Source organism: Thamnophis sirtalis, unplaced genomic scaffold (genome assembly GCF_051295495.1).
Source record: "Thamnophis sirtalis isolate CommonGarterSnake01/CBP01778 unplaced genomic scaffold, rThaSir2_p1.2 scaffold_2, whole genome shotgun sequence".
NCBI lineage: Eukaryota > Metazoa > Chordata > Lepidosauria > Squamata > Natricidae > Thamnophis > Thamnophis sirtalis.
In genome coordinates, this window is record NW_028261382.1 from 52,423,910 (window position 1) to 52,442,598 (window position 18,689).

The following is an 18,689-nucleotide window of genomic DNA, read 5'->3' on the forward strand; positions in this document are numbered from 1 at the left end:
GGATAGACGGTTTAGAATCATGCAATATGGCTTCCTAAACCAGCGAGATTTGCCCCGTACGGTGAATTTTTACTCCGGCACTTTTCAAAGGGAGAGAAACAGATGCCAGGAGGAGGTGTATATAATAGATTATAAGACTATAAAAAAAGAGCATTTGTTCATTTGAAAAAATAATAATAACAACCACCGAAGCTTTGCGGTGGTCGGAAAAAGGCAGTGCAAAAGTTTTTGGAGTTTGGACGTCCATCGCTCTGGAGGGAGGGGGAGGAAGAAAAGATGGGCGTTGTCCCTGCGAGATAAAAGAGTGATCCAAGCGGTTGGAGGAGAGCGAGGAGAAACCTCTGAGTAAATATTTAAAAAGTAGCAGCATTGCAGGCCAGTAGAAGACAAGGCCAGTGAAAGGCTAAAATGCCCCTTGGCGGCAGCTAGAAAATCTGGATTTCAAACAGAGGCGAGAGAGGAGGGTGAACAGCCCTCTCTCTTCCCCCCCCCAAACAAGCTTTGAAACCTCTTCAGGCCAGGTAAACGAGCAGAGAAGCAGGAGGAAAATACAGGTGGTCCTCAATTTACGACCGCAATCGACCTCTCCCCCCCACCAGATTTCCATTGCTAAGCGGGACAGCGGTTAAGAGAACTCTTGCCCCGTTTTCGCAGCCTTTCTGGCCGCCATTGTTAAGAGAGTCACCGTCATTGCAAGTCCGATGGTTGTTAAGCAAATCGGGCTTTGCTGACCAGGGGATCCCGTGACCCCGGGACACTGCAACCGTCGTAAATACGAACCAGCGGCCACAACGGGGGCGAATTTTGATCACCAGCCGACGGTTCGTTAAGTACGCAAAAACAGTCATACGTCCCTTTTTTTTCCAGTGCCGTCGTAATTTCGAACAGGTTTTAAGCTGAGGACCTCCCTGTATTATAAATCCACTCCTGCTCAGAGATTCTATCTTTTTCCAGCATCAAATTCTCCTCTCCTAATCTTCCCCCGTCGGATTGACATGTCCTCAAGGGGGCAAATTTGAACGTTCTTTAAAAAAAATCTTCCTGATATATCGAAAGGGCGAATGGCCTTGGGGAAAATCTCTCCCTTCGTTCAGCCTGCTGTGTTGTGTGTTTGTAGGAACGGACAGACGTGTCGTGGCTTAACAACATTTAAAGGTCACACGCTATCAATCTGAAAGGAGCCGCTTGAGGGGAAGAAAAAAACAAACAAACCAGACTTTCTTCCTCAAAGTTTGTCAGTGCAAAATCTAAAAACCAAGGCGTGCCAGTGCGACGTAGCTACAGCTTAAAAAGAAAAACGAGGTTACAACTTCCACCGAAAGCCAGTTTTTGTAATGTTGGAAAAACGAGAAAACAATTCCAGTCTTAACAGCAGGCGGGTGGGCAGGGGGGGGGGGAAGGGATAAATAAATAAATAACAACAACAATAACAATAATCTGAAAAGGGCTGGGAAGAATTTGGACGTAGCTTTCTTTTTTTTATTTTCGGTTTTAGGCTGAGCAAAGGTCGCACGTCCCAGGTGCTCCGGAATCGTACGGTAGGTCTTGCCAAAATCGTGCTCCTTTCCCTCTTTGTAGGGACCCAATCTTGTGCCTGTTAACACTCTTTTCTCCCCCCCACCCCCCGGAATTCGTGAAATCCCGTCAACTTCCAAACTCATTTTCATTCGAACCAGCCTCGATCAACCACCTATCCAATGGTGTGTGCGTCACACAACGTAGCGTTACGTCGCCGAGTGGAAGCCGTTCCAAACGTGACTCGACCCTGAAGCTGTGGCTTCCGCTTGTAGGTCCCGAGTCCTTCCAGACTCCGGAAGTGAATCAAGTGGCATTGCGATTGTCAAGCTGTGATAGTTGGCGGTGTCCCCTTCCTCGTGTCCAGGTCCCAGGGCCGGCTAACATGAACGCATGGTTCTCCTACCCACAACCTGTGGTGCTGCTGCTGCTGCTCCCAATGGTACCGGTGTGTTTTCTTTGTGTCTTCTCGTCTTTGACGGATGGCTGGACGAGAAGAAGCTGAAGAGGCACATTATTTACAATCTCTAACCCTGGATAAGAGCTGGAAAACGGTGGATCTTGAAGATGAGGCAGCTTGAAGTCTCGGTGGCAGAAGTCGGCTCCTGTTCTCGGCCTGCCTGGTTGCGCTCCATGTACCCAACATCCCTGCCACTGTCCAGGCTTGTGTGTTTTGTGGGGGGGGAGGGGCAAAGCAAACCCAAATCGCTCGATAGCTCCTGGCCAGGTCACCGCCGCCCCCACCAGCAATGAGTAGCACCATATTTGCCCACGAGCCCCACGCCGCTGACCTTGCCGCGGGCTCCCGCTTCCGCCAACCCGGGCATTTGCAGCCGGCCATCATCGCGCCTCGGATGCCTCCTACTTCTGACCCAAGTTCCCCGGTTCGAGTCTCGGGAGCGGGCTTCGGCCCCAGCAGCCCGTGGCGAGACTCATGCTCCTCTGGCTGCGTTCTCGGTCCCTTTCCCGGCTACTTTCGGAGTGGCTTTGCGTCCTCTCCGGACGGTAACTGGCACTCTGGCCGGCGGAAACAGCGGGCTGGGAGGAGATGGTTCGCAACAGGTGGTTCCTCTTGCGCAGGAATTCGGTTTGGCTGGGGAGTCCGAAGCTGCCCTTCCGGAGAGCCATCCGCGTGGTGTTCTTGGCAGGCCGGGAGCGGTGGGTGTACTCCAGCTGGGCCAGATGAGACGCGTAGCCTTCCGTGATGAACTACGGGACAAAAGACACCCCCAAATTCCTTACTTTGGGGGAGGATTCAGGGTGGTGCCCTTGGCTTACAGTCAAAGAACTTCTCTTTCAGGTGACTTCCCTACAGATGGGCTTCCCAGCCCTTCCCTTGCCTCTGTCTATCACTGTCATCAAAGTCTCGTCTTACCCTGCTTTCCCCCGGTTCCACCACAAAACCGCGTTCGACTAAAGGGCGCTCGACGAAACCGCGCACCTGACATCACAGCGCGACAACAGCGCGGAGAAAAAAGCACGCTGTAAACCCTAAACCTAAAATTAACCCCTAAACCTAAACCTAACCCCCTAAACCTAATCCTAAACCTAACCCTAAACCTAACCCTTAACCTAATGCTAAACCTAATCCTAACCCTTAACCTAACCCTAAACCTAACCCTTAACCTAACCCTAACCCTAACCCTTATCTTAAGTTGAATTGGCTTGCTTTCAAAGCGCTATTTAAAGCGCCCTTCTTTCTCCGCGCTCGCTGTCGTTGTCGCCCTGCTGATGACATCAGCGACGCGGTTTAATCGGGCGCGCTTTAGTCGAGCGCGGTTTTGTCGTGCCACGCTTTCCCCCTTATCTGGTGAACACAATCCTGTTTGCCCTTTGAGGTCGTCTGGACAAGAAGCATTTTCCCTCTTCCTTCCAAGGGAGGGTCCCTTCCAAAATCCTCCCCACCCTTCTGTGTGATGACCTGGGGTGTGGCACAAAGGCAACACAGCCAGAGAACCCGTATAAGTCCCCTTTATTAACACCAACTGTGACCCCCCCCCCCCAATGTCCCATTCAACTCTCCGGCCTGGAGAAAGGCTCTCCCACAAACCTGTAACAGCCTTTGGCTGAAAACGCTCCAGTCCAAATTTTGTAAGCGGAAAACTTCCAACAAGGCAAAATAAGGTAATTTAATCCAGCAGGGCAAGCAGGATAAGGAATTCCAGAAGTGAAGTAGCACGGCAGTAAATCAAACCATCTGGGAGGATTCCAGGAACTCAGATAAGCAGTTAAACTCAGTGTTTGTTCCCAACAACCGCCCCTTCCATTTGCCTCTCCTTTAAACTCCATCCCCAGGTGTGCCTTGTGAAGGGAATTGGGTCCCTTTCCTCCCTAGTTAGCCACGCAACCCACGTTGCTCTCATGCGTGCCCTATGATGAGGAGGGTGGTGGGCTTTGGTGTTCCTCTGAACCCCCTCTCCCTTATTCTACTTCTCTCCCACACTGCCCAGACTGACTTTGCCCTTCCCCAGTTTACTCCACCGCCAACGGAGGCCCTCTCCCGCGCTCTGTCAACTGTTCATCTTCTGGAGCTGGAGCGAGAACTGGTAGAGATGGAGAGGGCGGCTCCGTTGGCCTTGGAGGAAACTGGGGAAGGGGCAGAGTCAGTCCGGGCAAGGATTTCCAGGATTTGAACCAGAGGTGGGTTCCTACCAGTTCGCACCAGTTCAATAGAACCGGTTCGTCAAATCTACCGAACCGGTTAGAAGAGGTTCCACCAGTGGACCCGGAAAGCAGGCCACACACCTACAGAAGAGGTTGCAAAAAAAATTGAAACCCACCACTGACACACACACACAGACAGACAGACAGATTCAGAGAGAGAAAGAGAAAGAAAGGAAGAAATTTAAAAAAAAGAAAGAGAGATGAAAGAAAAAAAGAAAAAAGGGACAGAGAGACAAAAGGAAGGAAAGAGAGAGAGAGAGAGAGAGAGAAAACACATGGCCGGCAAGCCACTCCCACCAGGTCACATGGCCGGCAAGCCACTCCCACAAAGGAGGCCACACCCACAGAGTAGGTTCCAAAACTTTTTGAAACCCACCGCTGATTTGAACGGCTTGCAGACAGGGAGGAGCAGGAGAGACAGAGCTCAGGAGAAGAGCAAGGACCACCCGCTCCGGATCCTAGAGCACGGAGGGAAGAGAGAAGGCAAGAACGACACAGACCGAGCCAGCTACGAGGGAGGAGAATGTCCTGCTCCCTTTCACAAGGCACGCCTGGGGACTGGAGATGTCAGGAGGTGCCGGTGGGAGGGGCATTTGTCAGGAACAAGCGTTGAAATTGTGGAGCCTCATGTGCACTTGCCAAAACCTGGAGATTGCTGTCCTCTATCTTGTGGGCTTCCCAGTTTGCTGCTTCGCTGAAATCCTTGCTCCTCCGGTTACTGTCTAGCTAACCTGGTTTACTGGACTGCTGGCCCTGCTTAATGTTTGGGCTAACCTGGCTTACTGGACTACTTGCAGCCAGGGGCTTCTGAAGGTCCGTGTGAGAGCTTTCCCCCAGGATTTGTAGTGAAAGTGGGGATGTTTGGGGCCACAGTTGGGGCAATAAAAGGGAGTTAGACCTGTTCTCTGGTTATGCTGCTTTTGTGCCACGCCCTGGGTCTTCACCTAAGGTGAGCCGGTTAACCTTTCTTCTACAAGATTTATTGACGGTGGAGAGTGGGCTTTGACCCCTTACAATAAAAAGGATCTTACTTGACATTGGTTCTGTAACTTTTTGGTAGACCTTCCGACAATGTAGATCTGTGGAGGGGACAGGTTGATGGACGTGTAGACGGAGACATCCTTGGTGGAGCCATAGGCCGCATGGATCTTCATGTCCAGCTAGAAGACGAAGGAAAGGAAGAGGAAGAGGGGGAAGAGGAAGAATAAAAAGAAGAGGAAGAGGAGGAAGGGGAAGAGAAGGAGGAGGAGGAAGAAGAGGATGAAGAGGAAGAAGAGGGGGAGGAAGGGGAAGAAGAAGAAAAGAAAGAGGAAGAGGGGGAAGAGGAAAAAGAAGAAGGAAGAGAGGAAGAGAAGGAGGAGGAAGAAGAAGAAGAGGGGGAGGAAGGGGAAGAGGAAGAAGAAAAGGAAGAGGAAGAAGGGGAAGAGAAGGAGGAGGAGGAAGAAGAAAGAAGAAAGGAGGAGGAGGTAGAGGAAGAAGAAAAAGAAGAGGAAGAGGGGGAAGAAGGGGAAGAGGAGGAGGAAGGAGAAGAAGAAGGAGAAGAAGAAGAGGAGGAGGAAGGGGAAGAAGAAGAAGGACAAGGAGAAGAAGAAACCAATCAGTTGTCAGCCTGAGTTCTAACACAATCATTGCCGCCTCCCCATGGTAACACAAATCAAAATTCAACAACTGATTCACGTTGATGACCATTGCAGTGTCCCGGGGTCACGTCATCCCCCTTTTGCGACCTTCTGGCAAACAAAGTCAAGGGAGAAGTCAGATTCACACTTCACAACCTTGTTATTAATTTAACAACCGCCGTTGATTCACTTAACAACTGTGATGAGAAAGGTTGCAAAGTGGGGCAAAACTCCACCTTGCAACTGCCTCGCGTGGCCACAGAAACGTCGGGCTCAGCTGTGATCGTAAGCTGAGGACCACCACCGGTAGTATGAAACGGATTCAAAGAAGCGGCGACGGATGGGAACCAGATCTCCCGACCACAATAGACAGCTACGCAGCCCATCATGGATGGTAAGGAAATGTGAACAAAAATAGAATAACTAAGGACAGGAGCGAGAATGTTGAACCTCGATTTCTGGTCCCGGATTCTCAAAGGCACGTTTAAATGGGACTCAGCCCAGCCTGACCGCAACTGCTTGAACCCGCTGTGTGCGCGTGTACTGCTTACGTCTGTGACAAGCGATTTCAAGAAGTTGGCCTTGTGCCTCAAGGGATCGTGAACCAGCCCATCGCAGAAGGAGACAATCCCGTGGGGGAAGTTGTGCTGTGCCAACCAGGCGACCACTCTCTGCTTCTGCATGTCGGGCCGGCCCGTGACGTAGATAATGAGGTAGCCAAGCTCTTGCCAATGCCTGAGGGGGGGGAGAACGAGAAAGACGGATGAGCGGAGGGAGAGGGACAGCGAGAGTATAAACACGGAAACAGGTCTCTCGTTGTCAATCGGAAAATATGTCCCTGCTATTCTTATAGTATCCCATAAAGAGCACGGCGGCTCGGGTGGTTAGAACAACGGGTTGAAAATCAGCAAACGTTTGAGACCTGTGTGCTGCTGTGAGATGGGGTGAGCTCCCGTCATTCGCTCCAGCTCCCAGCAGTTTGAAAAGCATGCAAATGTAAGCAAATGTCCCTTCTATTCTTATAGTATCCCATAAAGAGCACGGCGGCTCCGGTGGTTAGACCAACGGGTTGAAAATCAGCAAACGTTTGAGACCCGTGTGCTGCTGTGAGATGGGGTGAGCTCCCGTCATTCGCTCCAGCTCCTAGCAGTTTGAAAAGCATGCAAATGTAAGCAAATGTCCCTTCTATTATTATAGTATCCCATAAAGAGCATGGCGGCTCGGGTGGTTAGAACAATGGGTTGAAAATCAGCAAACGTTTGATACCCGTGTGCTGCTGTGAGATGGGGTGAGCTCCCGTCATTCACTCCACCTCCTAGCAGTTTGAAAAGCATGCAAATGTAAGCAAATGTCCCTTCTATTCTTATAGTATCCCATAAAGAGCACGGCGGCTCGGGTGGTTAGAACAACAGGTTGAAAATCAGCAAACGTTTGAGACCCGTGTGCTGCTGTGAGATGGGGTGAGCTCCCGTCATTCGCTCCAGCTCCTAGCAGTTTGAAAAGCATGCAAATGTAAGCAAATGTCCCTTCTATTCTTATAGTATCCCATAAAGAGCACAGCGGCTCAGGTGGTTAGAACAACGGGTTGAAAATGAGCAAACGTTTGAGACTCGTGTGCTGCTGTGAGATGGGCTGAGCTCCCGTCATTAGCTCCAGCTCCTAGCAATTCGAAAGCTGGCAGATGTAAGCAGATAAATGGGTACCACTTTGGTGGGATCACTATGAGTACATAAGAGAAGCCCCCAACTGGGCAGCTCTGGAGCAACGGTGAGGTCAGTGGCTAAGCCTTTCAACACGGAAGTGCCTGGCAGCTTCCGACATGAAACCAGCCGCATGACAATCCCATTCGTCAGTACGACTTCCCGGCACTAACGCTCCCCGTCGCTGAGCCCTCCTACCGTACGACGTCAACTGCTCCAGCCCTGACTTTGGGGTCGCTGCCCATGATGGAGACGCTGGCCGCGAAGGAGCCGTCGATGCTGAAGACCACAAATTCGGTCCCCCGCGGTAAAACGGTGATGTAGCTGTCTGCATATGTGTGATCGCCCCTAAAGAGAGGAAGGAAAGAGTGAATCTTGATTTCACGACGGTAGTCCTCGATGCATTTCCACCCCACCCCACCCCAGGTCTTCCGGGGAAAGTTAAATCAAGAGCCGAGGTGGCGCAGTGGTTAAATGCAGCACTGCAGGCTACTGCTAGATCAGCAGTTCAGCGGTTCAAATCTCACCGGCTCAGGGTTGACTCAGCCTTCCATCCTTCCGAGGTGGGTAAAATGAGGACCCGGATTGTTGGGGGCAATATGCTGACTCTCTGTAAACCGCTTAGAGAGGGCTGAAAGCCCTATGAAGCGGTATATAAGTCTACTGCTATTGCTATTGCTATTCAAAATTGCATTTTGCCTATTTTAGGAATTGGGTTTCATCTTTGCAAATTAAGAAAACCCTCCCATACTACCAACCTCTTACAATACTAGACAACACAACATCAAGACCGATCAGATCCCACAGATTAGGCCTCCTCCGAATTCCATCCGCCGGCCAGTGTCGACTGGCGACTACCCGGAGGAGAGCCTTCTCTGTGGCTGCTCCGACCCTCTGGAACGAACTCCCCGTGGAGATTCGAACCCTCACCACCCTCCAGGCCTTCCGCAAAGCCCTTAAAACCTGGTTGTTCCGACAGGCCTGGGGCTAAAGAGCCGTTGCCCCCGTCTCGAATGGTATGACTGTTGTGAGTTTTAAATTTATATATTGTTATGTTGTTGTTTTTTAAATCTTTTGTCTGTATCCCCCTCCCCGGTTCGGATTGTGAGCCGCCCTGAGTCCCCTTCGGGGGAAAAGGGCAGCATAGAAATTTAATAAACTGAAAAAAAACTGAAGAGTAGAGACCTTCACGTTTCTAGGTTCTACCCTATCTCAACACCTAAAATGGACACCTGACATCAAAAACGCCACACAACCAAGAATGTTCTTCCTGCGCCAGCTCAGGAAGCTCGAATTTCCCAAGGAGCTGCTGATTCTGATCTACGGAGGAAGGATTGAGTCTCTCATCTGCACCTCCATCACTGTCTGGTTTGGCTCTGCAACCCAACAAGACAGGCACGGACTTCAGAGGAGAATCAGAACGGCAGGAAAAACAATGGCTGCCAACCTGCCTTCCGTTGAGGACCTGCGCACTGCAGGAGTCAAAACGAGGGCCGTGAAAATATCTACAGACCCCTCGCATCCTGGACATAAATTGTTTCAACTCCTGCCCTCAAAATGATGCTATAGAGCACTGCACACCAAGACAACGAGACACAAGGAGAGTTTTTCCCCTAACGCCCTCACTCTGCTTAACAACTAATTCCCTCAATACTGTCAAACTATTCACTAAGGCTGCATTACTATTACTATTAGTCTTCTCATAGTTCCTATCACCCATCTCCACCCACTTAGGACTGCAAGTTGTTGCTTGTATCCTTACGATTTATATTGATATCATTTATATTGAGTTTTTCCCCCGAATGCCATCACTCTGCTAAACACCCAATTCCCACAACACTGTCAACAATTTACTAAGACAGTGTTAGTATTATTTTCAACGTTGGTCGGTCAGAACGGGGATCCTTTCTCGCCTGGACTACTGTAACGCTCTATACATGGGGCTGCCCTCGGAGAGCCGAGGTGGCGCAGTGGTTAGGGTGCAGTACTGCAGGCCACTTCAGCTGACTGTTATCTGCAGTTCGGCGGTTCTAATCTCACCGGCTCAAGGTTGACTCAGCCTTCCATCCTTCCGAGGTGGGTGAAATGAGGACCCAGACTGTGGGGGCGATATGCTGACTCTGTAAACCGCTTAGAGAGGGCTGAAAGCCCTATGAAGCGGTATATAAGTCTAACTGCTATTGCTATATTGCTAAGAGCACCCGGAGGCTTCAGCTGGTCCAGAATGTGGCTGCGCAGGTTATCATGGGGGCATCTAGGTGCTCCCATGTTACACCCCTTTTAGGCGGCCCGCACTGGTTGCCGGTTGTCTTCCGGGTGCGATTCAAGGTACTAATTATGACCTTTAAAGCGCTCCATGGCCTAGGCCCAGGATACCTGCGAGACCACCTACTGCCACCGGTAGCCTCCCACCGTCCAGTGCCATCCCACAGAGTCGGCCTCCTTAGGGTGCCGTCGGCCAGACAGTGTCGGCTAGCGACCCCCAGGGGGAGAGCCTTCTCCGTGGGGAGCGCCTTCCCTCTGGAATGAGCTGCCCCCGGAGCTTCGCATAATCCCCGACCTCCGGTCCTTCCGACGGGCCCTAAAAAGTTGGCTTTCCCAGCAAGCCAGCCTGGCTTGAACAAAACAAAATAAATGATTCATTATTGTTAATTTTAATCGAATTTTGAATGTTATTGTTAATCTTAATTGGGTTTGTTTTTTGGATACTCTAGCTAATTTTTTTTTAAAACTTTTGTAATGTGTGTCTTTTTTAATGTTGTACGCCGCCCTGAGTCCTTGGGAGAAGGGCGGCATATAAATCCAATAAACAAACAAAGAAACAAACAAACATAAGACAAAAGTTGTTCAGAAGCTACCTGTGGCTTTAGCCAAACAGGCACTTCAATGTTGGCTGAGAGAACAAATAGATTATTTATTTTTTTCCCTTATTTGAGTTGTCGTAATTACGCAGCTGCCTTCAAAGGAAAAAAAACAGGACAGAAATATAGCAATAGCAATAGCAGTTAGACTTATATACCGCTTCATAGGGCTTTCAGCCCTCTCTAAGCGGATTACAGAGTCAGCATATCGCCCCCACAGTCTGGATCCTCATTTTACATGCTTTGGAAGGATGGAAGGCTGAGTCAACCCTGAGCCGGTGAGATTAGAACCGCTGAACTGCAGTTAGCAGTCAGCTGAAGTGGCCTGCAGTACTGCACCCTAACCACTGCGCCACCTCGGCTCATAGATGATAGATAGATAGATAGATAGATAGATAGATAGATAGATAGATAGATAGATAGATAGATAGATAGATAGATAGATAGATAGATAGATAGATAGATGATAGCTAGATATTGATAGATGATAAATAGATAGAGATAGAAATAGAGATAGACAGATAGATATAGAGATAGAGATAGATAGATAGATAGATAGATAGATAGATAGATAGATAGATAGATAGATAGATAGATGATAGATAGATAGATCAGATAGATAGATAGATAGATAAGATAGATAGATTAGATAGATAGATAGATAGATAGATAGATAGATAGATAGATAGATAGATAGATAGATAGAAAAATAGCAATAGCTGTTAGACTTATATACCGCTTCATAGGGCTTTCAGCCCTCTCTAAGCGGTTTACAGAGTCAGCATATTGCCCCCAACAACAATCCGGGTCCTCATTTGACCCACCTCGGAAGGATGGAAGGCTGAGTCAACCCTGAGCCGGTGAGATTTGAACAGCCGAACTGCAGAACTGCAGTCAGCTGAAGTGGCCTGCAGTGCTGCACTCTAACCACTGCGCCACCTCGGCTCTTAAATGATAAGCAGTCGCTCTCAGCCTCGGATGAAAGGCTCGAGGTGCCAATGGCTAATCCACGATCGGAGGGGGGGGGCCCTCGGTTGCCACACCTGTGATTTTTCAAGCCGTGCCCATTTTTCCTACCTAGCAAACCTCCGTGCACAAGAACGTACCTCACCACCATTTTGACAGGATACACCCCGATCCCCAGCCGCCTCTGCTCGGGAATCGTGTAGGATACCCGTCCGCTGCTGTTGGTGACCTCCGTGTCGAAGTAAACCCATTCTCCTGAGGGGGGCTGAGTCATGATGTGAATGTCCACCTGAAGCGCAAAGAAGGAGAAATCGGGAATCCAGAGTAGGGCCCGGCACCCTCCAAGTTCAAATCCCACTGTTGCACCGACTATTTTAATACAATTGCAGAATTGGAAAGGACCTTGGAGGTCTTCTAGTCCAACCCCCTGCCTAGGCAGGAAACCCTATACCGTTTCAGACAAATGGCTATCCAACATCTTCTTAAAGACTTCCAGCGTTGGGGCATTCACAACTTCTGGAGGCAACTTCTGTTCCACTGATTAATTGTTCTCACAATCAGGAAATTTCTCCTCAGTTCTAAGTTGCTTCTCTCCTTGATTAGTTTCCACCCATTGCTTCTTGTTCTACCCCCAGATGCTTTGGAGAATAGCTTGACTCCCTCTTCTTTGGGGCAACCCCTGAGATATTGGAAGGCTGCTATCATGTCTCCCCTGGTCCTTCTTTTCATTAAACTAGACATCCCCAGTTCCTGCAACCGTTCTTCATATATTTTAACCTCCAGTCCCCTAATCCTCTTTGTTGCTCTTCTCTGCACTCTTTCTAGAGTCTCCACATCTTTTCTACATCAATACAATACAATAGCAGAGTTGGAAGGGACCTTGGAGGTCTTCTAGTCCAACCCCCTGCCTAGGCAGGAAACCCTACACCACTTCAGACAAATGGCTCTCCAACATCTTCTTAAAGACTTCCAGTGTTGGGGCATTCACAACTTCTGGAGGCAAGTTGTTCCACTGATTAATTGTTCTCACTGTCAGGAAATTTCCTCCTTAGTTCTAAGTTGCTTCTCTCCTTCATTAGTTTCCACCCATTGCTTCTTGTTCTACCCTCAGGTGCCTTGGAGAATAGCTTGACTCTCTCTTCTTTGGGGCAGCCCCTGAGATATTGGAAGACTGCTATCATGTGTCTCCTGGTCCTTCTTTTCCTTAAACTAGACATACCCAGTTCCTGCAACCGTTCATCGTGTGTTTTATATATATAGGTTATAAGGCTGCTCATTCATCTTTTGAATACGACTCTATCTAGCTCCAATTTCCATTTTGGCTGACCGACGGCTCTAGATCAATTAATCGGTGGAACAGAAGTTGCCTCCAGAAGTTGTGAACGGTCCAACACTGGAAGTCTTTAAGAAGAGGTTGGATAGCCATTTGTCTGAAATGGTGTAGGGTTTCCTGCTTAGGCAGGGGGTTGGACTAGAAGACCTCCAAGGTCCCTTCCAACTCTGCTATTGTATTGTATTGATGTAGAAAAGATGTGGAGACTCTAGAAAGAGTGCAGAGAAGAGCAACAAAGAGGTTTAAGGGACTGGAGACTAAAACATATGAAAAATGGTTGCAGGAACTGGGTAGGTCTAGTTTAATGAAAAGAAGGACTAGGGGAGACATGATAGCAGTCTTCCAATATCTCAGGGGCTGCCCCAAAAGAAGAGGGAGTCAAGCTATTCTCCAAAGCACCAGGACAAGAAGCAATGGGTGGAAACTAATCAAGGAGAGAAGCAACTTAGAACTGAGGAGAAATTTCCTGACAGTGAGAACAATTAATCAGTGGAACAGAAGTTGCCTCCAGAAGTTGTGAATGCTCCAACACTGGAAGTCTTTAAGAAGAGGTTGGACATCCATTTGTCTGAAGTGGTGTAGGGTTTCCTGCCTGAGCAGGGGGTTGGACTAGAAGACCTCCAAGGTCCCTTCCAACTCTCTTATTCTATCAGCGTTTCTCAACCGTGGCAACTTTCAGATAGCTGGACTTCCTAGGACAGCGATGGCGAACGTTTTCAGAACCAAGTGCCCGAACCAGAATTACCGAAAAAGACCAGCTGGCCATCGCTCACATGCCTGTTTTTTGGCCATTTTTTGGCTGTTTTGGGGGGCATTTTCAGGCCCTTCTTGGGGCTGTTTTTTCGGGCTAATTTCAGGCCATTTCCCAGCGTCCTGGCGCCCGCAAACACCAGTGCGCATATGTGCACCGTAAACCAGAAAAGCAACTGGCAATAGATTTGTCATCACAGGGCTAGGACAGAGTTCGGCAACCTTAAACACTCAAAGAGCCGCGAAGGTCCTAACCGAAAGCCCCCCCATTCAATTCTGGAGCCGACCGGAAGTCTGGTTCCCCCATGATAAGTCTCTTCCTAGCGCAGCATCCTTTCCCCTCTACCTGACCTAACCGAAACCCCAGTGGTGGGTTTCAAAAACTGTTCGAACCTACTCTGTGGGTGTGGCCTTCTTTGTGGGAGTGGCTTGCCACCCATGTGACCGGATGGGAGCGGCTTGCCGCCCATGTGACCGGATATGAAGATGCCGACGACACTTGTCAGAACCACCTTAAATTACCTCCCACACAGCACTGGCATGCATAAGAATATGATGTAAACTTGTTTTTTAAAAGGCATCTTTGGTTTGCGTTAAAACAACACACGCCATGTTCTGATTGCGCCACAAACGCAGTAGTCATCCTTACCTTTCACAGACGCACTGAGTTTTATAAATAGGAGCATGATAGTGTAGAATAATCATATCCAAGGACCAGTGGTGGGTTTCAAAAAAAATTTGGAACCTCTTCTGTAGGTGTGGCCGGCTTTCCGGGTCCACTGGTGGAACCTCTTCTAACTGGTTCGGTAGATTTGACGAACCGGTTCTACCGAATAGGTGCGAACTGGTAGGAACCCACCTCTGCAAAAGCCCTAATCCTAACCCTATCAACTGTGGACCCAGTGACAGGGAGCCACAGCAGAGGGATGAAAGAGCCACATGCAGCTCCGGAGCCATTGGTTGCTGACCCCTGTGCCTAGGAGGTTGGTCTAAAGGACTTATACCACCCATACCAATCCTTCCATTCAAGGAGCCTACCCATGCCACCACTACAGGCGCAATTGCAGATGGGACCCGTGAGGTCCCGTAGAACCAACCGACCCCTCTTTGTTTCCACCACCACCCCTGCCACATTTTCGGGGCCAGATCAGCAACCCACCTTCTCCCCCGTGAGCGTCACCATGTCCAAGGGGCCGTACATGAACCTCCCGTTCAACACCTGGGGCCGTTCCTCGTTGGCTACGGCGTCGTTGATCCGGTGATTGGCGGTGACATTCTGCCAAAGAGAAGGCGCAAACATCAGAATTGGGATTCCCATCGCTTCCCACCACGGCAGAGGGGCAATTTGATCATCTGCGTCCGATTTTGTGTTTTCGACATCTCTCGACGCGCCTCGTTGGTCGGTTGACGCAAGTTGATCGATGAGCCGGGATGGCCATTAATCACTTTTTTGTGTGCACGGAGCTTTGTTTAACTCAAGCGGGGAGCTTTCTCCTCTCCTGGCTGAGTGGACGCGTTGGTTTAAATTTGCTTTTTAATTCAACTCCCAGGGTAGCTGTCAGCCTTCCTTCCTTCCCACCCTTCACCGTACCGCCAAATATTGGATTATACAACAGATTCTGCAGCTCGCAACAACATTTTGTACCCTTTTTCTTATTCGCTTGGTCGTGGCCATCGTGTTCAAACTGGTTTTTTTTTAAACCTCAGTAAAGATTAGGGATTACTCGCTATTCCACTTGAGTGCAGGAATCAGGCTTTGTGAGCAATCAAGGATTCAGGATTCAACCCCTCTTGGCTTCGCGGGCTGCTGTTTTGCCAGGTTTTTTACTGTCCCTCAGAAGAGCAACAGCACTTAGCACTTATATACCGCTTTATGCAGTGCTTTCCAGCCCTCTTTAAGCGATTTACAGAGTCAGCATATCGCCCCCCCCAATAATCTGGGTACTCATTTTACGGAAGGATGGAAGGCTGAGTCAACCTTGAGCCGGTGAGAATCAAACTGCTGGGAGTCGGCAGAATTAGCCAGCAATACTACATTGTAATCACTGCAGCACCATGGCCTGCCTTCCTTCCTTCCTTCCTTCCTTCCTTCCTTCCTTCCTTCCTTCCTCCCTCCCTCCCTCCCTCCCTCCTTCCCTCCCTCCCGCCACACTTAACACTTAACTTGGACACTGCTTCACAGTGCTTTACACCCCTATTTACAGAGCCAGCCTCTTGCCCCCAACAATCTGGGTCCTCATTTTATGGAAGGACGGAAGGCTGAGTCAACCTTGAGCCAGTGAGAATCAAACTGCTGGGAGTCGGCAGAATTAGCCAGCAATACTACATTGTAATCACTGCAGCACCATGGCCTTCCTTCCTTCCTTCCTTCCTTCCTTCCTTCCTTCCTTCCTTCCTTCCTTCCTTCCTTCCTTCCTTCCTTCCTTCCTTCCTTCCTTCCTTCCTTCCCTCCCTCCTTCCCTCCCTCCCTCCCTCCACACTTAACACTTAACTTGGACACTGCTTCACAGCCCTATTTAAGCGGTTTACAGAGCCAGCCTCTTTAACTTTTAACTTTAACTTTTAATAAATTTATATGCCGCCCAATCCCGTAGGACTCCGGGCGGCTTACAGAAAAAGTTAAGATAAGAAGTTAAAAATAAAGAAACAATTTAAAAAGAAACAATTTAAAAACAACACACCATACACTCAATCTGGGTGGGGCTGGACCTCTTCCTGAAGTCAACAGCCCCAGGCCTGCCAGAATAGCCAGGTTTTAATGGCTTTTCGGAAGGCCGAGAGAGTGGAGAGGGTCCGGATCTCTATGGGTAGGTCGTTCCATAGGGTCGGAGCAGCTACAGAGAAGGCCCTCCTCCGAGGAGCTGCCAGCCGGCATTGACCCGTCGACGGCACCCGGAGAAGGCCCAGTCTGTGAGTTCTTATCGGCCGTTGGGAGGTATGTGGCAGGAGGCGGTCTCTCTCTTGCAATCTGGGTCCTCATTTTATGGAAGGACGGAAGGCTGAGTCAACCTTGAGCCTGGTGAGATTCGAACTGCCAAATTGCAGGCAGTCAGCGGAAACGGCCTGCAGTACTGCACTCTCGCCACTGCGCCACCACAGCTCACACTGAACTGAATATGCAATGAATTTATTGCTCCGTGGGGAAATCCAGATCAAAGAAATCTAACAAAAGAGCTTTAATTGGATATGTCGTTTTTAAAAAAGGCACCCCATTACGCACATTATTATTATTATACAATTGTATCACAGCGGCCAGTTGTTTCGCCGGATTTGGCATTGGTTACTAGTCGGGCCCCACCCAGGGGCCTAGGACGTCGTAACGTATTTTCGTAATATGCGTGCGGATCCAAGCAGTGCGGCTTTTTGCATTTGGCTGATGGTGATTTTGTCAATTTTTAACTGTTTTAAATGTAATTCCAGTGCTTTTGGAATAGCACCCAGTGTGCCAATTACCACTGGAATTACCACTGCTGGTTTGTGCCATAGTCGTTGAATTTCGATTTTTAAGTCCTGGTATTTTGCGATTTTTTCATGTTCCTTCTCTGCTATCACCTGGTATTGCAATGTCTATGATTGTGACCTTATTTTTCTCAACCAGTGTGATGTCTGGTGTATTATGTGCCAGTATTTTGTCCGTTTGTATACGGAAATCCCACAAGATCTTGACCATCTGATTATTATTATTATTATTATTATTATTATTATTATTATTATTATTATTATTAATCTGCGATCAGCCTGTTACTATTGTTATTACTCTTCCTCCCTGAATCAATGCTAATGGTCTTGCCTAGCTTTTTAACACACAGTTGTAATTTGGGGCTTTATCATCCTTCTTTGTCACTGTCCCCCCACCCACCCCCCCAATTTGGGGTGCTGACCATGGGGGTGACGAACGCAACCCACCCGCAGCTTCACATGAGTCCGTTTACGGATCCATTTCTCCCTGGGCTTGGAAGGCGTGAAGACGGACACCTCTTTTCCATCCACTTCAAGAACGCTGCCGTTTTCGTGACGCATCACCTGAAAGACAAAACAAGAGTTTGCCCACGTTGAGGTGCCACGTCTGATGAACGGGCTCCCACCTTGGCACGACCCACAAAGACACAAAGGCCTGTTGTGGCCCGCCAGTGGTCTCCGGAGCTGGCAGTAGAATCGGAGAGTGAGGAGGGTTGGGGAGGAACCTGGGCCAGTCCTGGAGTCTGGGGAAGGCTCTGATGAGGGCTCTGTGTCGGAGGCAGAGAGGGGGCCAGGGCCGTATGCCAGTTATCAGCTACCTTCGGAGTCAGATATCCGTGAGGCAGAAGAACAGCTGGAGCCTGTTCCCAGTGTGCGCATGCGCAGAGTGGCCAGACGAAGGGAACAGCTAAAGAACAGGGGTCAACTCAGGAGTAAGGCCACAGGTGGACGGTGAATGGCCCCTCCCAGAGGAAATAAAAGAGGAGCAAAAGGGGAGTGGAGTTTACAGGAGACAATTCGTTCATTCAGTCGTTAGATTCATTTCTGGAGTGTGAAGATCTGTCCGTGAATCTTAAGAGACTCTGTGCCCAGAGTCTTTCCTTGCACAGAACCTCATTGGGAAGATATTGACATGGCAGCTTTCCAAGCTAGATAAGGTCCGTGGTCATAAATACTCCTTTGAAAGACGGTTTGCCAGGCCTTTGCTGAATGTGAATGGGAGGAATTCACATTCGCTTAATAAAAGGGGTTTTGTCGGGACCAGGAATCTTCTTCGTGCTTTTTGGGGAAGCCGAGGTCAAAACAAGGCTGGTGTACAAACAGCCAAGGAGTCCAGACCTCACGCTAAGTCCAGGATGGACAACTGTCCGTCAGAAGAGGGATGAGAAAGATGCTGGCAGGAGGACGCTCACCTGTCGGAGGAGGAAGGAGACCACGTCTGTGGATTCCCAGTAACTGGCGTGAAAGAGGTGGGGTAAGGCAACTGTGGGGAAGGCGGTCAGCGCATCGGGGCAGTAGAGAGCATAGTCAATCCTTTTGGTCCCCCACCACTTGGCTGCAACTGAGGAGAAAGAAATCTCGTTGGGTTTCCGCAAAGCCCTTCCCCACCTTCCCATCTCGGTCAACTCCCAGGGCCTTGGACCATCCAGGAGAAAGGTCAGAAAACTCCCCCGGTCTGTCCTATGAAACGTTTGACCACGGCTCTTCTCGGACCATGGAAGTGTCCAGAAGAAGCTGTCCCACTTCCTTCCACCCAGTCTGGAAGGGACCTTGGAGGTCTTCTAGTCCATCCCCCCTGCTCGCGCTCATAGAACTACAGAAC

At 49.4% G+C, this 18,689-nt stretch overlaps 1 protein-coding gene across 1 annotated transcript in view; it reads right to left on the reverse strand.

The window, feature by feature from the left end:
- Window positions 1-1,438: 1,438 nt before the first annotated feature.
- Window positions 1,439-18,689, reverse strand: part of PITPNM2 (phosphatidylinositol transfer protein membrane associated 2) — a 154,115-nt gene continuing 136,864 nt past the window's right edge. The window contains 8 exon segments of the mRNA XM_087705541.1: window positions 1,439-2,724; window positions 5,211-5,339; window positions 6,350-6,533; window positions 7,697-7,846; window positions 11,466-11,614; window positions 14,568-14,684; window positions 17,315-17,431; window positions 18,280-18,428. Of these exon segments, the coding sequence (XP_087561667.1) occupies window positions 2,377-2,724; window positions 5,211-5,339; window positions 6,350-6,533; window positions 7,697-7,846; window positions 11,466-11,614; window positions 14,568-14,684; window positions 17,315-17,431; window positions 18,280-18,428 (1,343 nt within the window). The 3' untranslated portion in view covers window positions 1,439-2,376.